At 43.6% G+C, this 20,036-nt stretch overlaps 1 protein-coding gene across 7 annotated transcripts in view; it reads left to right on the plus strand.

Moving 5' to 3' along the window:
- EIF4ENIF1 (eukaryotic translation initiation factor 4E nuclear import factor 1) overlaps window positions 1–17,678 on the plus strand; it is a 58,699-nt gene extending 41,021 nt beyond the window's left edge. For 2 of the 7 annotated variants that reach the window (XM_063623539.1, XM_055251611.2), the window contains exons 8-19: window positions 629–764; window positions 1,302–1,481; window positions 2,240–2,472; window positions 6,588–6,659; window positions 7,415–7,598; window positions 8,697–8,776; window positions 9,369–9,508; window positions 12,374–12,458; window positions 13,961–14,093; window positions 14,921–15,265; window positions 16,177–16,341; window positions 16,925–17,678. In XM_063623539.1, coding sequence (XP_063479609.1) covers window positions 629–764; window positions 1,302–1,481; window positions 2,240–2,472; window positions 6,588–6,659; window positions 7,415–7,598; window positions 8,697–8,776; window positions 9,369–9,508; window positions 12,374–12,458; window positions 13,961–14,093; window positions 14,921–15,265; window positions 16,177–16,341; window positions 16,925–17,163 — 1,992 coding nt within the window. In that variant the 3' untranslated portion in view covers window positions 17,164–17,678. Of the gene's footprint in view, window positions 1–628; window positions 765–1,301; window positions 1,482–2,239; window positions 2,473–6,587; window positions 6,660–7,414; window positions 7,599–8,696; window positions 8,777–9,365; window positions 9,509–12,373; window positions 12,459–13,960; window positions 14,094–14,920; window positions 15,266–16,176; window positions 16,342–16,924 lie in introns of all 7 variants that reach the window. The other 5 variants (XM_055251610.2, XM_055251612.2, XM_063623542.1 and 2 more) reach the window with 5 other exon arrangements.
- Window positions 17,679–20,036: the final 2,358 nt, after the last annotated feature.

Consider the following 20,036-nt stretch of genomic DNA (forward strand, 5'->3'; position numbering starts at 1 on the left):
TTGAACCTGGGAGGCAGAGGTTGCAGTGAGCCAAGATTGCACCCCTGCACTTCAGCCTGGGCAACAGAGCGAGACTGTCTTAAAAAAAATAGTAGGCCGGGTGTGGTGGCTCATGCCTGTAATCCCAGCACTTTGGGAGGCCAAGGTGGGCGGATCACAAGGTCAGGAGATCTAGACCATTCTGGCTAACAGGGTGAAACCCCATCTCTACTAAAAATACAAAAAATTAGCCAGGCATGGTGGCGGGTGCCTGTAGTCCCAGCTACTCAGGAGGCTGAGGCAGGAGAATGGTGTGAACCCGGGAGGCGGAGCTTGCAGTGAGCCGAGATCGTGCCACTGCACTCTGCCTGGGCGACAGTGCGAGACTCCGTCTCAAAAAAAAACTAATAATAATAATAAAAAATAAAAAAGGAAAGTAGATAGTTGGTTATACTCAAGTTTGGGTTATTCAGAAATTACCCAGGATGGAGGAAGAAAAAGATGTTCAAATTCCTGGGTTCTGAGAGTGTTTATCTTCAGGTCACAAGCATCAAAGGAAGTTTCAAAGTAAGTGACCCTTTCATAAGATTTAAATCTTCTTGTCCTTTTTCATCTAGAAACTATTAGTTTTTATTGTCTTTTTCTTCAGATGATAGAAGATGTTTTGGGAGAAGGGTCAGTCTCTGCCAGTCGGTTCAGTAGGTGGTTCTCTAACCCAAGCAGATCAGGAAGCCGATCCAGCAGTCTTGGGTCAACACCACATGAAGAGCTAGAGAGACTTGCAGGTAAAATGGCTTCAGATTCTGCCCTTAAAGGTAAACCTGGGATTTTCCCCTGATATGGTTCATTCTGTCTTCATTAGTCAGGAGTCGATTAGGGTCAAAGGGTCTCTGGACAACTGAAAAGCCTTCAATTTATGTCCTTTTAATATTGTTGAAGGGGCCAGGTGCAGTGGCTCACGCCTGCAATCCCAGCACTTTGGGAGGCCAAGGCAGGCGGATCACAAGGTTAGGAGTTTGAGACCAGCCTGGCCAACATAGTGAAACCCCCATCTCTACTAAAAATACAAAAATCAGCCGGGCGTGGTGGCAGGCGTCTGTAGTCCCAGCTACTCAGGAGGCTGAGGCAGGAGAATCACTTGAAACCGGCAGGCGGAGGTTGCAGTGAGCCAAGATTGCGCCACTGCACCCCAGCCTGGGCGAAAGAGTGAAACTCTATATCAAAGAAAAAAAAAAAGAAACAGAAAGAAAGAAAAATACTGTTGAAGGCATGCTTCTTTACTGGAACAGATTAATTTTGAGTGTGTTTATTTGCAATATCAGGTCTGGAGCAAGCCATCCTCTCTCCTGGACAGAACTCGGGGAATTACTTTGCTCCTATACCATTGGAAGACCATACTGAAAATAAAGTGGATATTTTAGAAATGCTACAGAAAGCCAAAGTGGATTTGAAACCTCTTCTTTCCAGCCTTTCTGCAAATAAAGAAAAACTTAAAGAAAGCTGTAAGTGTTAATGAATATCTGTTTTAGATATCTGAAAAAGTCTAGATGTTCAGTCTTCAGGCAGTTGGGTCTAACATACCTCTGTTTCATAAAAAGTCAAATATATATTGGGTTTTTGTTTAATGTTCTTTTTTAAAAACTCATTTTATCAAACAATACCACCTCTTTGAGAATCTCACAGTGGGTCATGAGCCCTATGAGAACTTTTCCTATATGTTCTTACCTAGGGTCTGGTTGTAATAATCCAGTGAATGTTGAAAACAAACTCCAGCGAATGTTGTATTCCTCCAGAGCATAACTTACCATTTCCTCACAAATCTGTCCCAGTCTTCCATGTTCTTGCTTAGGCTATAAATCCTCAACATAAAAACTTAGTGATATAACGACCACAGTGCAGGTAGCAATCTTGGCAGTGTTGGGCTATCTGGGATTCTTGTCCCAGGTAACAAGTCTCCCAGAAGACTCATACCCTTCTGCAGGATGCACAGCAGGAGCTTGTCAAGTTTCAAAGCATAGCACCTCATAGTTGTGGTCCCCCAGTTTCTAGCATCTAAACATTTTAGATTTAGTTTATGCCATCTCTTAGTACACGATTTGATTTTAAGTGTTATTAATTTGTTTATTTTTGGTGTCTTTTCTGACAGTCTCATCTCAATTTTGAAATAAATTATTTTCATCTTATCTGTCATACTAGCCAAAGAGAATTCCTACCAGATATCTCTTTGCTTGATTTAACCTGGACGTTCTCAACTTCTCAGCACATTCAGGGGTTGTGCTTTCAGTGGAGGAGGTAGAAGCAGGTCTGAAGGGCTTGAAGGTTGACCAGCAAGTGAAGAATTCAACTCCCTTCATGGCAGAACACCTAGAAGAGACCTTGAGTGCTGTAACCAACAATCGACAACTCAAGAAAGACGGAGACATGACTGCGTTCAACAAGCTAGTGAGCACAATGAAGGCAAGTGGAACTTTGCCTTCTCAGCCCAAAGTCAGCGTAAGTATCTGACACAAACCCCACCCTTTTCTCCTTTTTTTTTCTTCTTTTTCCCGCCACAATAAAAGGATTTTTAAAAAGGTATTCTGAGTAAGTTGGAAATTCTTTAGTAGTCATTTGGTCCTTGATGCTTTTGTGTGTTCCTTAATTGTTGATATGCTGTTTGTTACAGGAAAAAGCAGGCTTGTGGTTAATTTATATGTATTGTGGGTGACAGTATAAAGATTAAAAGATTCAGTCTTATGGTAATGCCTGTATAACTTTAAGTCACTGCTAAAATGAGGTATAAAACTATCTTTTTGGATGAACTCCAGAGAAAATTTTCTTGTTATTCAGCTACTTAAGTTCATATTCTTTACCATATTTGTATAGTAAAATCTTTATTCACATCTTCTAATTATTCCCAGATACCAGGGATTACCTGCATTCTTGCAGTCATACAAATCATTTGTAAAGTATCTAAGATGGGGCTGGGCACAGTGGCTCACGCCTGTAATCCCAGCACTTTGGGAGGCTGGGGCAGGCAGATCACCTGAGGTCGGGAGTTTGAGACCAGTCTGGCCAACATGGTGAAACCCCATCTCTACTAAAAATAAAAATTAGCCAGGCGTGGGAGCAGGCGCCTATAATCTCAGCTACTTGGGAGGCCAAGACAGGAGAACTGCTTGAACCTGGGAAATGAAAGTTGCAGTGAGCCGAGGTCACACCACTGCACTCCAGGCTGGGCAACAGAGTGAGACTATCTCAAAAAAAAAAGAAAAGTAAGATGGGTTTGTCAAGATAATTACATTCTGTCAATTTACTAATGGAAAAAGTTGTGGCTCCACGTTAAAAACAAAACTTGTAGGCATGGCCGGGCGCAGTGGCTCACGCCTGTAATCCCAGCACTTTGGGAGGCCGAGGCGGGTGGATCATGAGGTCAGGAGATCGAGACCACGGTGAAACCCCGTCTCTACTAAAAATACAAAAAATTAGCCGGGCGCGGTGGCAGGCGCTTGTAGTCCCAGCTACTCCGGAGGCTGAGGCAGGAGAATGGTATGAACCCGGGTGGTGGAGTTTGCAGTGAGCCAAGATCGCGCCACTGCACTCCAGCCTGGGCGACAGAGTGAGACTCTGTCTCAAAAATAAATAAATAAATAAATAAATAAACTTGTAGGCATGAGGTTAGGTTACGAGGTGACACAACTGCATATCACCTTGTAAATGCAAGTGTTTATAATATGCTGGTTCTTTGTCCTAACAATTTTGAGAGGGTAGTTCTCACCCATAGCCTGTGTGTTAATATCACTATCTCTTGATACTAATGTGGAAGCAGGGTAGATATGAATAATAAAAACATAAACATGGACTTATTCTAGTTGCTAAGTTATAGCAAATTTACCAAATTGAGTTTTCCCTCTTTTTTTCCTGTTCCCTGCTTGCCTGGGAACTTACCAGTTAGCCAAGATGCAAGTAGCAATAGCTGTTTGAATCATTATACCTTATACCAAAAGAAAGCAACTGACTTTTAGCATTCCTTATCTGACCAATAGGACAGACAGAGGTTCCATTATTCCTTAGTGCCAGGACTGACCTACCCTTGAAAGCAGGCACCTCAGATAGGTAGACTGACTTCTTTGTATCTGACCACACCATACCAGTTGCAGGAGAATGTCCCTGTAAACTGCTTTAGAGTTACTTTTATATAAAGAATTATTAGATACAAATGCTTTCAGATGAAGACCAGACTGAAAGATGGTAGACTATCCTATTTTCCTTTCTTGTTACCTTTGTGTCTTGGTGACTGGGTGCTGACTGCAATGGTGTGGTTCATATCTTGTAATTAGCTTGCTTCTTTTGGTGTGAGCAACTAAAAATATGGAAGGGGGGATTCAGCAGTTTACCTGATGTTTTTCCACATTTTATTGCAGATACGATTCTCGGATTTGATATTAACACAATTTACTCTTGAGTTGTAAGGACAATTGGTTTGATGTTGGGGTTTTAGTACTCTGAAGTATATCTGGTTTTAGCTGAGCAAATGAGCCTCAAACATCTGTCAAATGGATGGATGACACATTCAAGTGGCTAGGCAAAGGCTAAGACAAACTCAGCTAACAGGAAAGAATGCAACAAGGAAAGTAATGGAATAAGAATAGCAGGTGTTATCCCAAAATATTGCTCAATTTGCATGTTGTTAAGTCATGGTTTACTTTTTGAATTCAGTGTCTTTAATTACTACTGCTGTGTATGTTTTGTATACTATTTCTGATCTGCCTCCATCCATTTAGGTTGTCATATTGGTTCATCCAAAAATAATACATGCTGGTTCAATCTAAATTCTGTTTTAAATTATAGATTCTATCCTCCAAGTATAATAAGCCATGCAGTATAAAGTTAGTCTATTTGTTTTTATTACATGGAATTAAATGACTCTTAAAGAGATGACTTATAAAATCATCTGCGTTTAGTCCCAGTTCCAAAATCAATAAAATAGTTGGGTATTCTTGGGCTATTTGTCATGTCTAGACACTGCTTTGGACTTTGACAGCTCCATCTAGTGGAAGGGAAACTATACCAGAGAAAGCACTTGACACAGAGCTAAATGGGCATAGGGATGTCCTGAAATGCAGGAGGGGACTCCAGGTTGGATGCACAAAACGTAACCACTGGCCAGGCCTGCTGGTGTACACCTATAGTTCCAGCTATGTGGGAGGCCAAGGTGGGAGGGTTGCTTGAACCCAGAAGTTCAAGGCCAGCCTGGAGAACATAGACCTGTCCCCCCACCAAAAAAAAAAAAAAAAAAAAAAAAAAGTAACCACTACTGCTTTAAGAGTGGAGGATTTGAATTTTGCCCTGTATGTGATACCCATTTTGGAACAGCTTGTTTAAAAAATAATAAAGTTGCTGGGTGCGGTCGCTCACGCCTGTAATCCCAGTACTTTGGGAGGCCGAGGTGGGCAGATCACGAGGTCAGGAGATCGAGACCATCCTGTCCAACATGGTGAAACCCCGTCTCTACTGAAAAAAAAAAAAAAAAAAAAAAAAAAAAATTAGCTGAGCGTGGTGGCATGCGCCTGTAGTCCCAGTTACTCAGGAGGCTGAGGCAGGAGAATTGCTTGAACCCTGGAGGCAGAGGTTGCAGTGAGCCGAGATCGCGCCGTTGCACTCTAGCCTGGTGACAGAGCAAGACTCTGTCTCAAAAAAATAAAATAATAAAGCTTAAATTTCCTGAAATATGAAACTCTGAAATATAACAATTTTGGCCAAACCTACCTGCATGTTGTTTACTAGGATTTTAAAACCATATGCATAGACTGGGTGTGGTGGGTCACATCTATAATTTAGCCAGCACTTTGGGAGGCCAAGGCCAGAGGATTGCTTGGGCCCAGGAGTTCAAGACCAGCCTGAGCAACATGGCAAAACCCCATCTCTACAAAAAATATAAAAAGTAGTTAGGTGTGGTGGCATACACCTGTAGTCCCAGCTATTCAAGAGGCTGAGATGAGAGGATCGCTTGTGCCTGAGAGGTCAAGGCTGCAGCATGCCATGATTGCACCACTGCACTCCAGACTGGGCAACAGAACAAGACCCTGTCTCAGAATTTTATATATGTATGTGTGTGTGTGTGTGTGTGTATGTATATGTATGTGTGTATATATGTATGTGTATATGTATATATATGTGTATATGTGTGTGTATATGTATATGTGTGTATATATATGTATGTATATATGTATGTGTGTATATATAAATGTATGTGTGTGTGTATGTGTCTCCAATAAATCTTGTTAAAGGTAATGGGTAGCAAGAGTTATCTCAAGTAAGTATTCCCCGGTTTCACCATTTTTCCCCCTTTTGGTCACAGTGTTAGAAACAGGGAAATGGACTTAGGGTTAGCATAGTGAGGATCTCTTGAGGGGACTTTGCCTGTACATGCGAACAGTCTTTCCATCCCCAGATCTTTGGGACCTGTGTGATGAGAGCGGAACACATTGGTCTAAGTTTTCTGTGACTTGAGTATCATTCTGCTATTAACTCCCTAGGAGTATTTTATGCTTTCTTGTGGTCCCCAGTCAATCTGCAAGTTAAGTGAGTTAAGAAAGTTAAAACCAGTTTTCTTTTGACTCTTTTAGCGAAACCTTGAAAGCCATTTGATGTCCCCTGCTGAGATTCCAGGCCAGCCTGTCCCTAAGAACATCCTGCAGGTACTTCACAATCTTATACTGCGGCCTTGGAGTCTTGAACAGTAGTCTTCTGAACCAGTTTTGCTTAGTGGTCCAACTTTGGGCCTTAGAAAATGATCTATGTTGCCTGGCAATCAGAGATGTGATATTGTTGCCTGACATAATTTGGTGTTGCTGTTAATCTCAATGGGCAGGGGATAGGGGGTGGCTAAAAAAGTTGACAAACTAGGCCTTGACTTCTAGTTTGCTTTGCAGTTTCTGTGGAACTTAAAAGTATCTAGCCAGGCACGGTGGCTCACGCCTATAATCTCAGCACTTTGGGAGGCTGAGGTGGGCGGATCACCTGAGGTCAGGAGTTTGAGACCAGCCTGGCCAACATGGTGAAACCTTGACTCTACTAAAAATACAAAATTTAGCCTGGTGTGGTGGCACATGCCTGTAATCCCAGCTCCTTGGGAGGCTGAGGCGTGAGAATCGCTTGAACCCGGTAGGCAGAGGTTGTGGTGAGCCGAGATCATGTCACGGCACTCCAGCCTGGGTGATAGAGTGAGACTCTGTCTCAAAAAAAAAAAAAGGAACCTCTATTTATAGCACTAACTTGGAGCATATGTTCCTAGCTGAACATTCAGATAAATGTGTTGCATGTACACATCCAAGTCCTTCAGTTGAGCATGAGGGAGATCCATCTTGTGGCTCTCAAAAGTCAATCCATAATTCACAGCCTCTGAGTAGAAGGAATAACTAAGTTCACAGGGATTTGGCTTTTGTGCCTTTAGGAACTTTTGGGTCAACCAATTCAGAGACCTGCTTCTTCCAATCTTCTGAGTGGCCTTATGGGGAGCTTGGAGCCTACAACATCTTTACTGGGCCAAAGAGCACCCTCTCCTCCCTTGTCACAGGTGTTTCAAACTCGAGCAGCCTCAGCTGACTACCTTCGCCCAAGAATACCATCACCAATTGGTAAATATACATAATTGTCAAAAAGAAATAGGAATTTATGGCCAGGCACGGTAGCTCATGCCTGTAATTCCAGCACTCTGGGAGGCTGAGGTGGGCAGATCACCTGAGGTCAGAAGTTTGAGACCAGCCTGGCCAACATGGTGAAACCTCATCTCTACTAAAAATACAAAAATAGCCAGTCATGGTGGTGCATGCCTGTAATCTCAGCTACGCGGGAGGCTGAGACAGGAGAATCGCTTGAATCTGAGAGGCGGAGGTTGCAGTGAGCCAAGATCACGCCACTGCACTCGAGCCTGGGCGACAGAGCGAGACTCTGTCTCAAAAAAATAAATATACTTTTGGGGGATGGGGGAGCAAACGTGGAAGATACCAGCTGCTCTTCCAGGTGAATATGTTCATTTTATAGATTTTTTTTTTAATTGAAATAAATCTAACTTTGATCCAGCTCTTTAGTCTTATTCCTTATTTTGGGAATTCAATCCAAAAAAAGTTAATTTGGCTTCTTATGTTTTTCTTTGATATAGTAGAAGTCAGTGTAGTGGTTATCTATGAAGCTATTGAGTTTTGATAGACAATCCGCTGTTAAGTCTTATGGCTAATTCAGAATGTGACTGAAAGAAAAGTTCTAGAAAGTGTCTTAGCAAAGTAATTACATGGAATGTCGTAGTGTTCCTGCCATCCTAGGCCACTTTAGGCTGCTGGCCACTCTGGCTCCTGCCAGACAAACCTTGAGAGGCATTTTCTGAAATCTGTCCACAGTCAAACAGATAGAATGGAGAGAATGTGTACTCTCAGAACAGTGGTGTCTGCTTTAATACCAACTGGCTTAGTGATAATGGGACAAATTGCTGGCTAGAAAAGCTCTTCTCTCCCAGAGAGAGGTCTTGGCTTTAAAAGGAGCAAAGCTGATGGCTTAGTTGAGAAGCAATTTGGACAGTGCTCTGGTTGAGGTCCAGAGGGAGAAGGACATCTGTCAGCCCAATAAATCAGTGCTTTCCAAGAGATGGCGTTCAGCAAGAAATGGCATGCATTAATGAAAATGCCTCCCTGATGCACACATACCATCTTGGTACTCACTGAGACTAACTTTCCTGACAGGTTTCACACCAGGACCACAGCAGCTACTCGGAGATCCATTCCAAGGCATGCGCAAACCCATGAGCCCCATCACGGCCCAGGTCAGGCTGAGCTCTTTCTCAAACTCATCTCTTGCTTGCCCTTCACCCTCTTGGTGCATGGGGAGTGGAGAGCTGAATTGTTGTGATTCTTAAAAATGGTTTTGAGGCCAGGCATGGCGGCTCATGCCTGTAATCCCAGCACTTTGGGAGGCGGAGGCAGGAGGATCACTTGAGCCCAAAAGTAAATTTAAAAAATGAGCCAGGTATAGCAGCATGCATCTGTAGTCCCAGCTACACAGGAGGCTGAGGCAGGAGAATTGCCTGAGCCCAAGAGTTTGAGACTGCAGTGAGCTATAATGGTGCCACTGTACTCCAGCCTGGATGGCAGAGTGAGACTCTGTCTCTAAAACAAAGAAATGGTTTTGATCTATATTTCAAGCTCAGTGAAGGTTAGACAATTTGCTGAATAATTCAAGTAATACTTAAATTATTAATCTTGTTCACTGCGGTGGCAGCACAATTTATTCAGGTTTGCAGTATCTAATTTTTCTCAGCTTCTGGTTAACATACCTTTCTAAGAGTGAAGAGAAACCTTTTTAGAAAGTATGGTGTCCTTACTCTTCTCCTGACCCTCCCCTCTCCTTTTCAGCAGATGAGCCAGCTGGAGTTGCAACAGGCAGCTTTAGAGGGGCTGGCCTTGCCACATGACCTTGCTGTACAGGCAGCAAACTTCTACCAGCCTGGTTTTGGCAAACCACAGGTGGACAGAACCAGAGATGGATTCAGAAACAGGTAAATTACTAATCCTGCTCATGTGGAGATTTACGGATAAGTTTTCCTGAAACTAATAAATTACTTATCTGCAGTATAATTCTGTTGTACATACTGTGGTATGTTGTTGAGTATGTGGTAGAAATTCCATCGCAATCCAAATCAATAGAAGAAATAGATTAAATAGAGGAAATATGATTAAATTCTACTGCAAGGCATAGGGCTTTCATTCTATATGGTTTTATTTCCGTTCTTGATTTATAAATTACTTTTTTTCTTTGAGTTTGCTAATTAGCCATATGGAAGGGATGCTGCTCGCCTAATTTACCTCACGAGATTGTTATGAGTAAATATATTTTAAAATCTTAGGATGTTTCTACCAGTTAACAATTCATTTTTACAAATGAAACTAGCATAGCTCCTTACTCCTTTCCCCACAGATTCAATGTTCTTATCAAACTCCCTTGATGCAGGTTTGCTACATCAGCAGTTTTTTGGCCAGAGCTGACAGGTTTGTTGATCAGAGCTGTTAACAAGTAGATTACTGAGTTCACGCTCCCCTTTTTTGATAGTTGCAACAAATGGTAAAATGAAATTAATCATAAGTTGGGAAGAAAAGGGAAAGGAATGGCAATATTATTTTATTGTAAAATAAAACAGACAAAACGATATAAAACAAATGTGTAGCTTATTATAAGGAAAACTTCCTTGTTAACTACTCAGAGGGCCTCCATGTGCCCTGTGCCAGTAATACCCCTTTTCCTCCTCAGAACTCTCCACTGTCCAGCCTTTAAAAGTAATCAGTACCTTACCCGGGAGGCGGAGCTTGCAGTGAGCCGAGATTGCGCCACTGCACTCCAGCCTGGGGGACAGAGAAAGACTCCGTCTCAGGAAAAAAAAAAAAAAAGTAATCACTACCTTAATTAAAAATAAATAATTTATCATCAAAATACACATCCCTGAACACTATAGTTTAGTCTACCCTTAAAATACTTGGTACTTAATGTTTTGATGTGATTCTTAAAGTTACTACCACAGTGTCTCAGTGTTTTGCTTCAGCTGGTTTTACCTGTTAACCCTTTCAGAAGACACTGAGACCAGGAGATACCCTTACACAAGCACATCCTATTTATAGCACCCTTCCACTGAAACAGAGAGCTCCAGACTGGTCTGCTGAACTCCTCTCACGTGCTTTCTGTCTATAGCATAATGCAGTTACCTAGTATTCATTGACGTGATTTGTGACTTTCAGAGTACTTTTAATTTTTTTTTTTTTTTTTTTTTGGAGACAATCTCTTGATCTGTTGCCCAGGATGGAATGCAGTTGCACAATCTTGGCTCACTGCAACCTCCTCCTCCTGGGTTCAAGCAGTTCTCATGCCTCAGCCTCCCGAGTAGCTAGGATTACAGGAGTGTGCCACCACACCTGGCTAGTTTTTTATATTTTTAGTAGAGATGGGGTTTTGCTATATTGGCCAGACTTGAATTCCTGGCCTCAAGTGATTCACCTGCTTCAGTCCCCAAAGTGCTGGGATTACAGGTATGAGCCACCACACCTGGCCCAGAATTTTTATATGATCTTCGTATCAACCCTGTGAGGTAGATGAGGGGGGGTACGTAACTGCATTTTACAGATACAGAAAACAGGTTTTTAAAACATGGTTTACTCAAAACTAGCAAGCATATTTGAGTCAGTGTCAGTCTAGCCTTCATGTTTTGGATCAGCATCAGTTTCTTAGGTCCTCCCTGTGTACAGTTGTGTCCCTCCAACAAACATGCCTTTCCCCTTACCTTGCTTTTTTTAATTGTATTCATCACTGTCTAGCATACTATTTATTGTTTGTCTCCCTGCCTGTAGTAACCCCACTCCATCCTGCAGCCCCAAGAATGTAACCTCCATGAGGCCAGAGATTATTTTTCTTTTATTCACTGCTGTATTCCAAGAACCTGGAACAGTGTCTGTAGCAGGTGCTCAAATATGTTTACCAGAAGGAATGATAGGTCATGTGGGACCCTCAAGTTTGGGGTTCATTTTTTAGTCACTCAGAATAGTACTGATCTGTCTGCCCATGTTGTCATACACACAGTCACAGCATGGCAGCAACGGAGTACTAACTATAAAGAAGCCATGAATTTAGGTTTTCCATCTATCTGTGATTCAGAGAACTTCAAGTCAGTAACTATACTTGGGCCTTGACCTTTGAGGCCTGAGATCAATCTTGTGTAGACCAAGAGTGGTCCTAAAATAGCTGAAACTCTTGATTCTGTATTTGATTTGAACAAGTGTCACACACAGCATCAGTTCTATGCCAGACATTGTGCTAATTATTGCTGCTCCCTGCCCAGTGAAGCACAGGCAGCCCAAGAATGAAGGCCCTCCCTAGCGCACCTCACTGGTGTAGTCTGCAGTAAACTATACACCAGCTCTGGATAACCCTACAACTCCCAAGGCCCTCCCAAGTTCCTATACCTGTTCCGTCTACCTGAACTGTTGTTCTCTAGCTTCTTGTTGATCGCACCCAATGGAATGCAGCTTCTTCCCCAGGAAGCATCCCTGCAGTGCCTTGTTATTCCTTCTAACCCCTCCATTTTCCCATTGTACTTTGTTGGTGCCTAATATCTACGTGCCTTGGTTTGCTCTAGGTGATTGTCTCCCCCACTAGACTGAGAGCTCTCACAAGACTGGGACCGTGTTTCATTTTGCTTTCATCTTCCCTCAGAGCTTAGCATGTGCTTTTGTGTATGTTAGGCCTAAATGCTTGGGAAATTGAATTGGATAAGGGAAAGGGGATGTTAAAATTTCTAGGCTGGTCTTGAGTATTACATGGTTTTAAGACTTGAAGTTAAGCAGATTGGGGTTCATGCTGATAATTGGTTTGTTCACAGGCAACAGCGAGTGACCAAGTCACCAGCACCAGTGCATCGAGGGAATTCCTCTTCCCCTGCCCCTGCTGCCTCCATCACAAGCATGGTCAGTGACCTTTAGTAACTGTGAAGGACTTTAAGGCTTCTCCCTGTTTGGTTGTGCTTGGGTTGTACCACTGTGTGCCCTAAATGTCCTTGAGTTCCTTCCATGGAAATAACTGACCTAGTAGTCTTTCATACCTGTCTATTAGGTCTTTCCCTTTTAGGACATAGTCTTAAGTCTTAGGATTTTAATGAAGTCCCTATATTGGGGAAAATATGCTCCAGCAGAGATGATCATGGGCCAGGGCACATGAGGTGATACAGTATGTTCAAAGAAATGAACCAGGTGTGGGGAGACAGGAGGACGATAGAGACAGGAGGTGAAGTGGACAGAGGTGACTGGGTCAGACAGTGGGGAGTCTACTGAAACTTGCAGGGGAGTTCACAAATTTGGATTCACCACTTCAGGTCTCAGTGATAGTTCTAAGGCTGGAACAGAAGGGTTTGCTTATATTCAGTGACAAGTCTAGTTTTATAACTATCATTACTTTAAAAAATGTTTCATTCCAGCTGGGTGTGGTGGCTCACACCTGTAATCCCAGGACTTTCAGAGGCCGAGGGAGGTAGATTGTTTGACTTCAGGAGTTCAAGACCAGACTGGGCAACCTAGTGAGACCCTGTCTCTACCCCTAATACAAAAAATTAGTTGGGCATGGTGGTGCACATCTGTGGTCCCAGCTATACTCGGGAGGCCGAGGTGGGAGGATCCCTTGAGTCCAGGAGGCAGAGGTTGCAGTGAGCCAAGATTGTGCCACTGCCCTCCCTAGTGAGTCCCTGTCTCAAAAAAAAAAAAAAAAAGTTTCACTCCCCACAAATCTTTATCATTCTAATCAAAGCTGATAGAGAAGGAAAAAAAAACTTTGCTGTGTGCTTCAGAACCCCATGTGGGTCTTTGCACCAGTGACCTTGAAGGCAGCAGGGTTTGGAAAGAACTTTTTTGTTTGTAAGTTATGCCCTGTCTCCTGCCATTAAAGATGTGGGGTTGTTTGGTGAGAAAAGGCAAATGCATAATAAAATCACCAAGGTAGAAACAGTGAAGAGGTAAGAAATGACTCCAAATGATTAATCCTGATGGCTGAGACTACTGAGATAAATTTGACTTTTCTGGTAGCCAAGTTAAGAAGGTAAATATTAGGAGTATGGAGTAATTTTGGTTTTGACGTTATCCTTGAAATGTCCTTTCACAGAAGGAAGGTCTGTTGCTCCAAGTTATATTTCTGGCCATGTTCTTTTCTTGCCAGCCTAATCCCAGGCTGGGAAATATGTGACGCAGAGGCTGCACAGGCATGTCCCCATTATCACACAGTTGTAAGCAAGGGATAATGTACTTGGGACACTGCCTATTTGCCCCATTCTGTTTTTCCTACAGCAGCTACAGAATACTACAGTTGGCCTATGCTACCAATGTGGGGACTCTTTGTTGAGTATCTTGACAAGTTAATCCTGGCTTAGTATTAGAGAAAGGCACTTAGAGAATGTGCTAATGCCAATTGTTTTTCTCTGCAGCTTTCTCCTTCCTTTACCCCTACCTCAGTGATTCGTAAGATGTATGAGAGCAAAGAGAAAAGCAAGGAGGAGCCAGCATCTGGAAAAGCAGCTCTTGGTGACAGTAAAGAGGATACTCAGAAGGCCAGTGAAGGTACTGCAGAGCTGTTAAGGGCACTGCTCAAGAAAGTATGTGATGAACATGGGCCTGAGCGCTGACCAGCCTGATATTCTATGCAAAGCCCTGGGCAAGGCCACTAGCTTCTCTGGACTATGGTTCTGTGTCAGTGAGAAGGTTCTGTGTGACAGTGAGAAGAATTGGGCCAGCTTACAGTTGCTTGGTTGCTTGAAATTTGACCAATCTAAGAGTGCTACTACCAGACGGGTAGAATGAGTGTTAGTTTAGAATCCTTAGTTAGGTTTCCAAGTTGAATAATTAGTATACTTATTTGGCAAATTAATATAATTCAGCTAGTTTTACTTCTGAAAGATTATGTCCGGCCTGTGGAGACTTAACTGTCCTTATGTGAGAGGCTTTTAGGAGTTGCACAGTAGAGATTTGAAGGACATGGTAACATGCAGATTCCAAATTAGGGTTTACACAGGTGTTAAAGTATAGATCTGAGAGATTTTTGCCTGTGTTTGAGAAGGCTTGGGGTGGGTGGTGGGGAGGAAATCCTGTTGGTACTATTAAGACAGTTTGGGTTCTTTGACCAGACTCTAATTGCCGTTTAGATTTTCTGTTGTGATGGACTTGCATAATCTAGGCCACAGCCATTTGTGTAGAGAAGGGTGCCCAACAATTCATCTTCTGGTCCTGTTTATGAAGCAAATGATGGTTCCTACCGTGTAGTCCTCTAAACTTGTTAAGGGTATGAGATAAGAATTGAGACCTTAAGAAATGAGATTTATTAGACCAGTGGGAGGCCACAAGTGTTTGGGAGAGGCTTACCAAAATATTTTTTGTTTGGTTCCTCACAGAAAACCTCCTGTCCTCCAGCTCTGTACCCAGTGCCGATCGAGACTCTTCTCCCACTACAAATCCAAAACTGTCAGCATTACAGAGGTCTTCGTGTTCCACCCCACTGTCCCAGACCAACCGTTACACCAAAGAACAAGATTATCGACCTAAAGCAACTGGGAGAAAAACACCCACCTTAGCATCCCCAGTTCCTACAACACCTTTTCTCCGCCCTGTCCACCAAGTTCCCCTTGTCTCCCATGTCCCTATGGTTAGGCCTGCTCACCAGCTTCACCCAGGGTTGGTACAGAGGATGCTGGCCCAGGGAGTACATCCACAGCATCTTCCAAGTTTGCTCCAAACTGGTGAGTTTGCAACCTGACTTGGGTGTCGTCAGTTTGTGGGCCTAGAGGACAATTGTTGGCACTGGTGAAGTGCTATAATGTGGGAGATTTCCATCCCTAGAAAGATGTTACTAGATTTTCCCATCTAACTGGCAGGCAGTGGGCCCAATCCAGTCAATCCCCTAGTCCTTTAAAAGATTAGGAACCTAGCTTGAAGATTCTTCTTCCTTTTTTTTTTTTTTTTTTGCAGAGACAGAGGTGTCACTCTGTCTCCCTGGCTGTAGTGCAGTGGCGCGATCTCAGCTCACTGCAACCCCTGCCTCCTGGGTTCAAGCAATTCTCCTGTCTCAGCCTCCTGAGTAGCTGGGACTACAGGTGCACGCTGCCACACCCAGATAATTTATTTTGCATTTTAGTAGAGACAGGGTTTCACCGTGTTGCCCAGGCTGGTCTCAAACTCCAAAGCTCAGGCAGTCCACCCACCTTGGCCTCCGAAAGTGTCAGGATTACAGGCATGAGCCAGAGGATTTTTTTTTTTTTTTTTTTTTTTTGAGTCAGAGTCTTGCTCTGTCGCCCAGGCTGGAGTGCAGTGGCATGATCTCTGCTCACGGCAACCTCTGCCTCCCGAGTTCTAGGTCCCTGCCTCAGCCTTCCGAGTAGCTGGGATTACAGGCACCTGCCACTACACCTGGCTAATTTTTGTATTTTTAGTAGAGACAGGGTTTCACCATGTTGGCCATGCTGGTCTCGAACTCCTGACCTCGTGGTCCGCCTGCTTTGGCCTCCCAAAGTGCTGGGATTACAGATGTGAGCCACTGCGCAGAGCCCTTCATTCTTAACAAACTTCCAGATCAGCAAAACTGTACAGTGAAGCTGGAAAATTTCCAGGTAACGTTAAGACTACTCAGCTGCTTGCTTTTTCTGATCAACAGGTGTGCTTCCTCCTGGGATGGACTTGACTCATTTACAGGGAATATCTGGCCCCATCCTGGGTCAGCCCTTTTACCCTTTACCTGCTGCTAGTCACCCTCTCTTAAACCCTCGTCCTGGAACACCTCTGCATCTGGCAATGGTGCAGCAGCAGCTACAGCGCTCAGGTAGGTTCAGGAATGTGACAGGTGAGTTTGGGACGGACTTAGGGAGTCTTGAAGCTTTTAGGACTAGTTTCCAGTGGAGATGAATTAACATTTTCATTCTTTAACTTGTTCTAAGTTTGGGACAAAGTGTAACCAGATAATAAGATGAAGTATATTGACCTCTATGCAATTTGGGATTACTGTTCCTGCAAAGTCAGTTGGAAAAGCCAAGTGTGCTCTGGCTTTCTTTTTCCTTTGCCTGTTAGGAGAGAGGGCTGAGAATCCAACAGAGGTTCAGCATCCGGCCTGCCCAGGATATATGCCCCCTCACCAGTTAATGTTGCTGCTTCTGCGATGTGGTTACTTGCCATGAGAAGTAGCAGTCGTGTCATCCAGGGTGGGTTTTCAATACTGGTAGCTTCTGAATAGCTCAGCTTTCCATGGTACTGTTTTCTGGCATTGTTGGTATTTTGCAAAGGAGTTTCTAAAGAAGCCCTAGAAAAAATCCTCTAGTAAAGACTTCTTTGGATAGGGTTTGAATGAAGCAGGGTCTAATAAACTTTCCTTCTCATGCTGTGAATGATAACCCTTCTTATCTCCACAGTTCTGCATCCTCCAGGCTCTGGTTCCCAGGCGGCAGCTGTCAGCGTTCAAACCCCTCAGAACGTGCCCAGCCGGTCGGGCCTGCCCCACATGCACTCCCAGCTGGAGCATCGCCCCAGCCAGAGGAGCAGCTCCCCTGTGGGCCTTGCCAAATGGTTTGGCTCAGATGTGCTACAGCAACCCCTGCCCTCCATGCCCGCCAAAGTTATCAGTGTAGATGAATTGGAATACCGACAGTGAGCAGGGCAGGCAGACTCAACTAAGCCCGGACCTGTGGTGGCACCCTGGGCAGGACCTTGCTTCCTCATCTCGGGTTGGTTTATGGGCTTTTACTTTGGAGCACTGTGTGTGAAGCTATTTGGTGGAACCCATGCATCTGGTGTGGTCCGCATTATGATGGAAGGATCTTAACCAGTTGAGTGGAGTGTACCTTGTCTGAATACAGGATGCACAACATTGTCAATCCTGGAAATGGTCTTTCTTTTTTGTAAGATGTGAATGAAGTGTTGGTGTCCTCACCAAGAGGTGGCACCTAAGGGTTCTGAGGAAATAAATGTATAGACCCTTATGTACAGACCTGTGTATAAACAACTTTTGTATATACATATAGGATAGCTTTTTTGAACTTATACAGCTGTACATAAAAGTAGCTGATATTAGTTAGGCCTGTGTCAACAGTTTGGATTTTTTTCACTTGTACATTTGGGATTTTCTTTTGGTTGATTAAAATTGCATATGCTAAGTGTGTGAATGAAGTAACTGACATTGTTGTGTTTATTTCCTCTCTGAAACCCTAATTTTATTTGGAGACAGGGTCTCACTCTGTGTCGCCCAGGCTGGAGTAGAGTGGTGCAATCGTGGCTCACTGCAGCTTCAACCTCCTGGGCTCAAGCAGTCCTCTCACCTCAGCCTCCCAAGTAGATGGAACTACAGGCACACACGACTAACTAACTTTTTTCTTTTTTTGTAGAGGCAGGGTCTTACCATGTAGCCCAAGCTAGTCTTCTTAATTTCTTTTCTTTTTTTTTTTTTTTTTTTTTTTTTTTTGAGACGGAGTCTCGCCCAGGCTGGAGTGCAGTGGCACAGTCTCGGCTCACTGCAAGCTCCGCCTCCCGGGTTCACGCCATTCTCCTGCCTCAGCCTCTCCGAGTAGCTGGGACTACAGGCGCCCGCCACCACGCCCGGCTAATTTTTTGTATTTTTAGTAGAGACGGGGTTTCACCGCGGTCTCGATCTCCTGACCTCGTGATCCGCCCGCCTCGGCCTCCCAAAGTGCTGGGATTACAAGCGTGAGCCACCGCGCCCGGCAAGTCTTCTTAATTTCTAACCAGCTAGTCTTCTTAATTTCTAACCAGCCAAGCTATGCTCAGTATGTTCCTTTAGGGAAGTGATCTGAAGTTTAAGCTTTTCTTGAAAAACCCATGGAAATTGGGCACTGTGACTCATGCCTGTAATCTCAGCACTCTGGGAGGCAGAGGCGGGCGGATCACGAAGTCAAGAGATCAAGACCATCCTAGCCAAGATGGTGAAATCCCGTCTCTACTAAAAATAAAAAACTAGCTGGGCATGGTGGCACACACCTGTAGTCCCAGCTACTCAGGAGGCTGAGACAGAAGAATCACCTGAACCTGGGAGGCAGAGGTTGCAGTGAGCTGAGATTGCGCCACTGCAATCCAGCTTGGCGACAGAGTGAGACTCCATCTTAAAAAAAAAAAAAAAAGGTTAATTGGACTCTATCTTGATTTAGGAGAAATCAGCTATGGCCTTTTTCCTTGAGCTTTAAAGACCCCAACAGGTCCGTTTATACTGGACTGACCCTATAGATAGCATAGCCTTGTGGCTAATACCAGGATATCTATAGTGTAATTTCCAAGATTAAACTGACCTAGTGAAAACAATTTGTTTATTGAGGAATCATCTATTACATATGGTAGTTTCTCTCAAACAAATCATGTTTACTGGGGCATCCTGTTTCTCTAAGCTCAGAGTTCTGATTCAACCCACTGAAGTCTAAGAATTTCCCTTAAGACTCATGCATTAATTGACTCCTTGTGTTCTGTATCACATTCCTTAGCTCACAATTGTTTTATTATTCACCTTAACTATTAGTATATACACAGCACTGACGGATAAAGATTCTACAAAATACAGTACAGTCCTGAGTCCCCTTTCCTAACTGGAGGTTTTTCAGTCCTGCTATGAGGTGATACTTATTTCCCATGCTACTCAAGTTAATTTACCAGAGTTCTAGATATTTGTCCATTTAGGACCATTTTAGGACTCCATGCTAAAGGGTCAGATAATGAGGTAAAGGTCAAGGTGGTTGGATATTTGACTACAAGGGTAGTAGAGTCTTGAGCAGCCTAAGTCAGTCTTGACTGTTTGTTAGGGAATAATGACTATAAGCCTGGAACTGCCCACCCTGCCGTGTACTTGCAGGAATACAAGAAAGCAGGTCACCTTTCAACAAAACCTGGCTTTGTGGATTATGCATGAAGTCAGTCTCTTCCTGGTACTTTTCTTTCAACCTCATTAGTAATCCCCTTCCCCCATGCTATGCACTCCATGTGATTCCTCAGCTTCAGAAATAGACCCTGTTTAGAATTTTTGGCAAATGCTTTCTGGTTTCCACAGGTGGAAGCTGGAAAGCAGTCCCAAGTGTCAATGGCAGAACACAGATACCTGAATCCAGTTCCACCTTTCCTGTGTATCCTCTTCCACTTATCTTACTTCCCCTTCATGTTGAACCAACGTTAATAGGTGCAAGGTAAGGAGGACTGGGTTGAAGCTGCTAGTAAAGGCTTCCTTTTCGGGCTAGAAGCTAGTAGGACAGAAACAGGTACCATGCAAAGAGCAAAGCCATTAGCTGGTGATTGGCAAATGGAGCCAGAAGGAAATAAGGGAGTATTGCTAAGAGTATCAGCAGAAACTAGACATACAGGTTTTAGCAAAAGTATTTTGGTAAACACAAGGACTAGAGGAAGTGGGAGGGTAGCGGGGGATGAAGGCAAAAGACATATTAATGCAGTCTTCAAGGAGCTAAGACCTTGATATAGGATGAGGGCAAAGAGGAAGAGATGTCTTTGGAGAAACTTTTGATGTCTTGCAGGCAC

The sequence above is a fragment of the Symphalangus syndactylus genome, chromosome 18, assembly GCF_028878055.3.
Source record: "Symphalangus syndactylus isolate Jambi chromosome 18, NHGRI_mSymSyn1-v2.1_pri, whole genome shotgun sequence".
Taxonomy (NCBI): Eukaryota; Metazoa; Chordata; class Mammalia; order Primates; family Hylobatidae; genus Symphalangus; species Symphalangus syndactylus.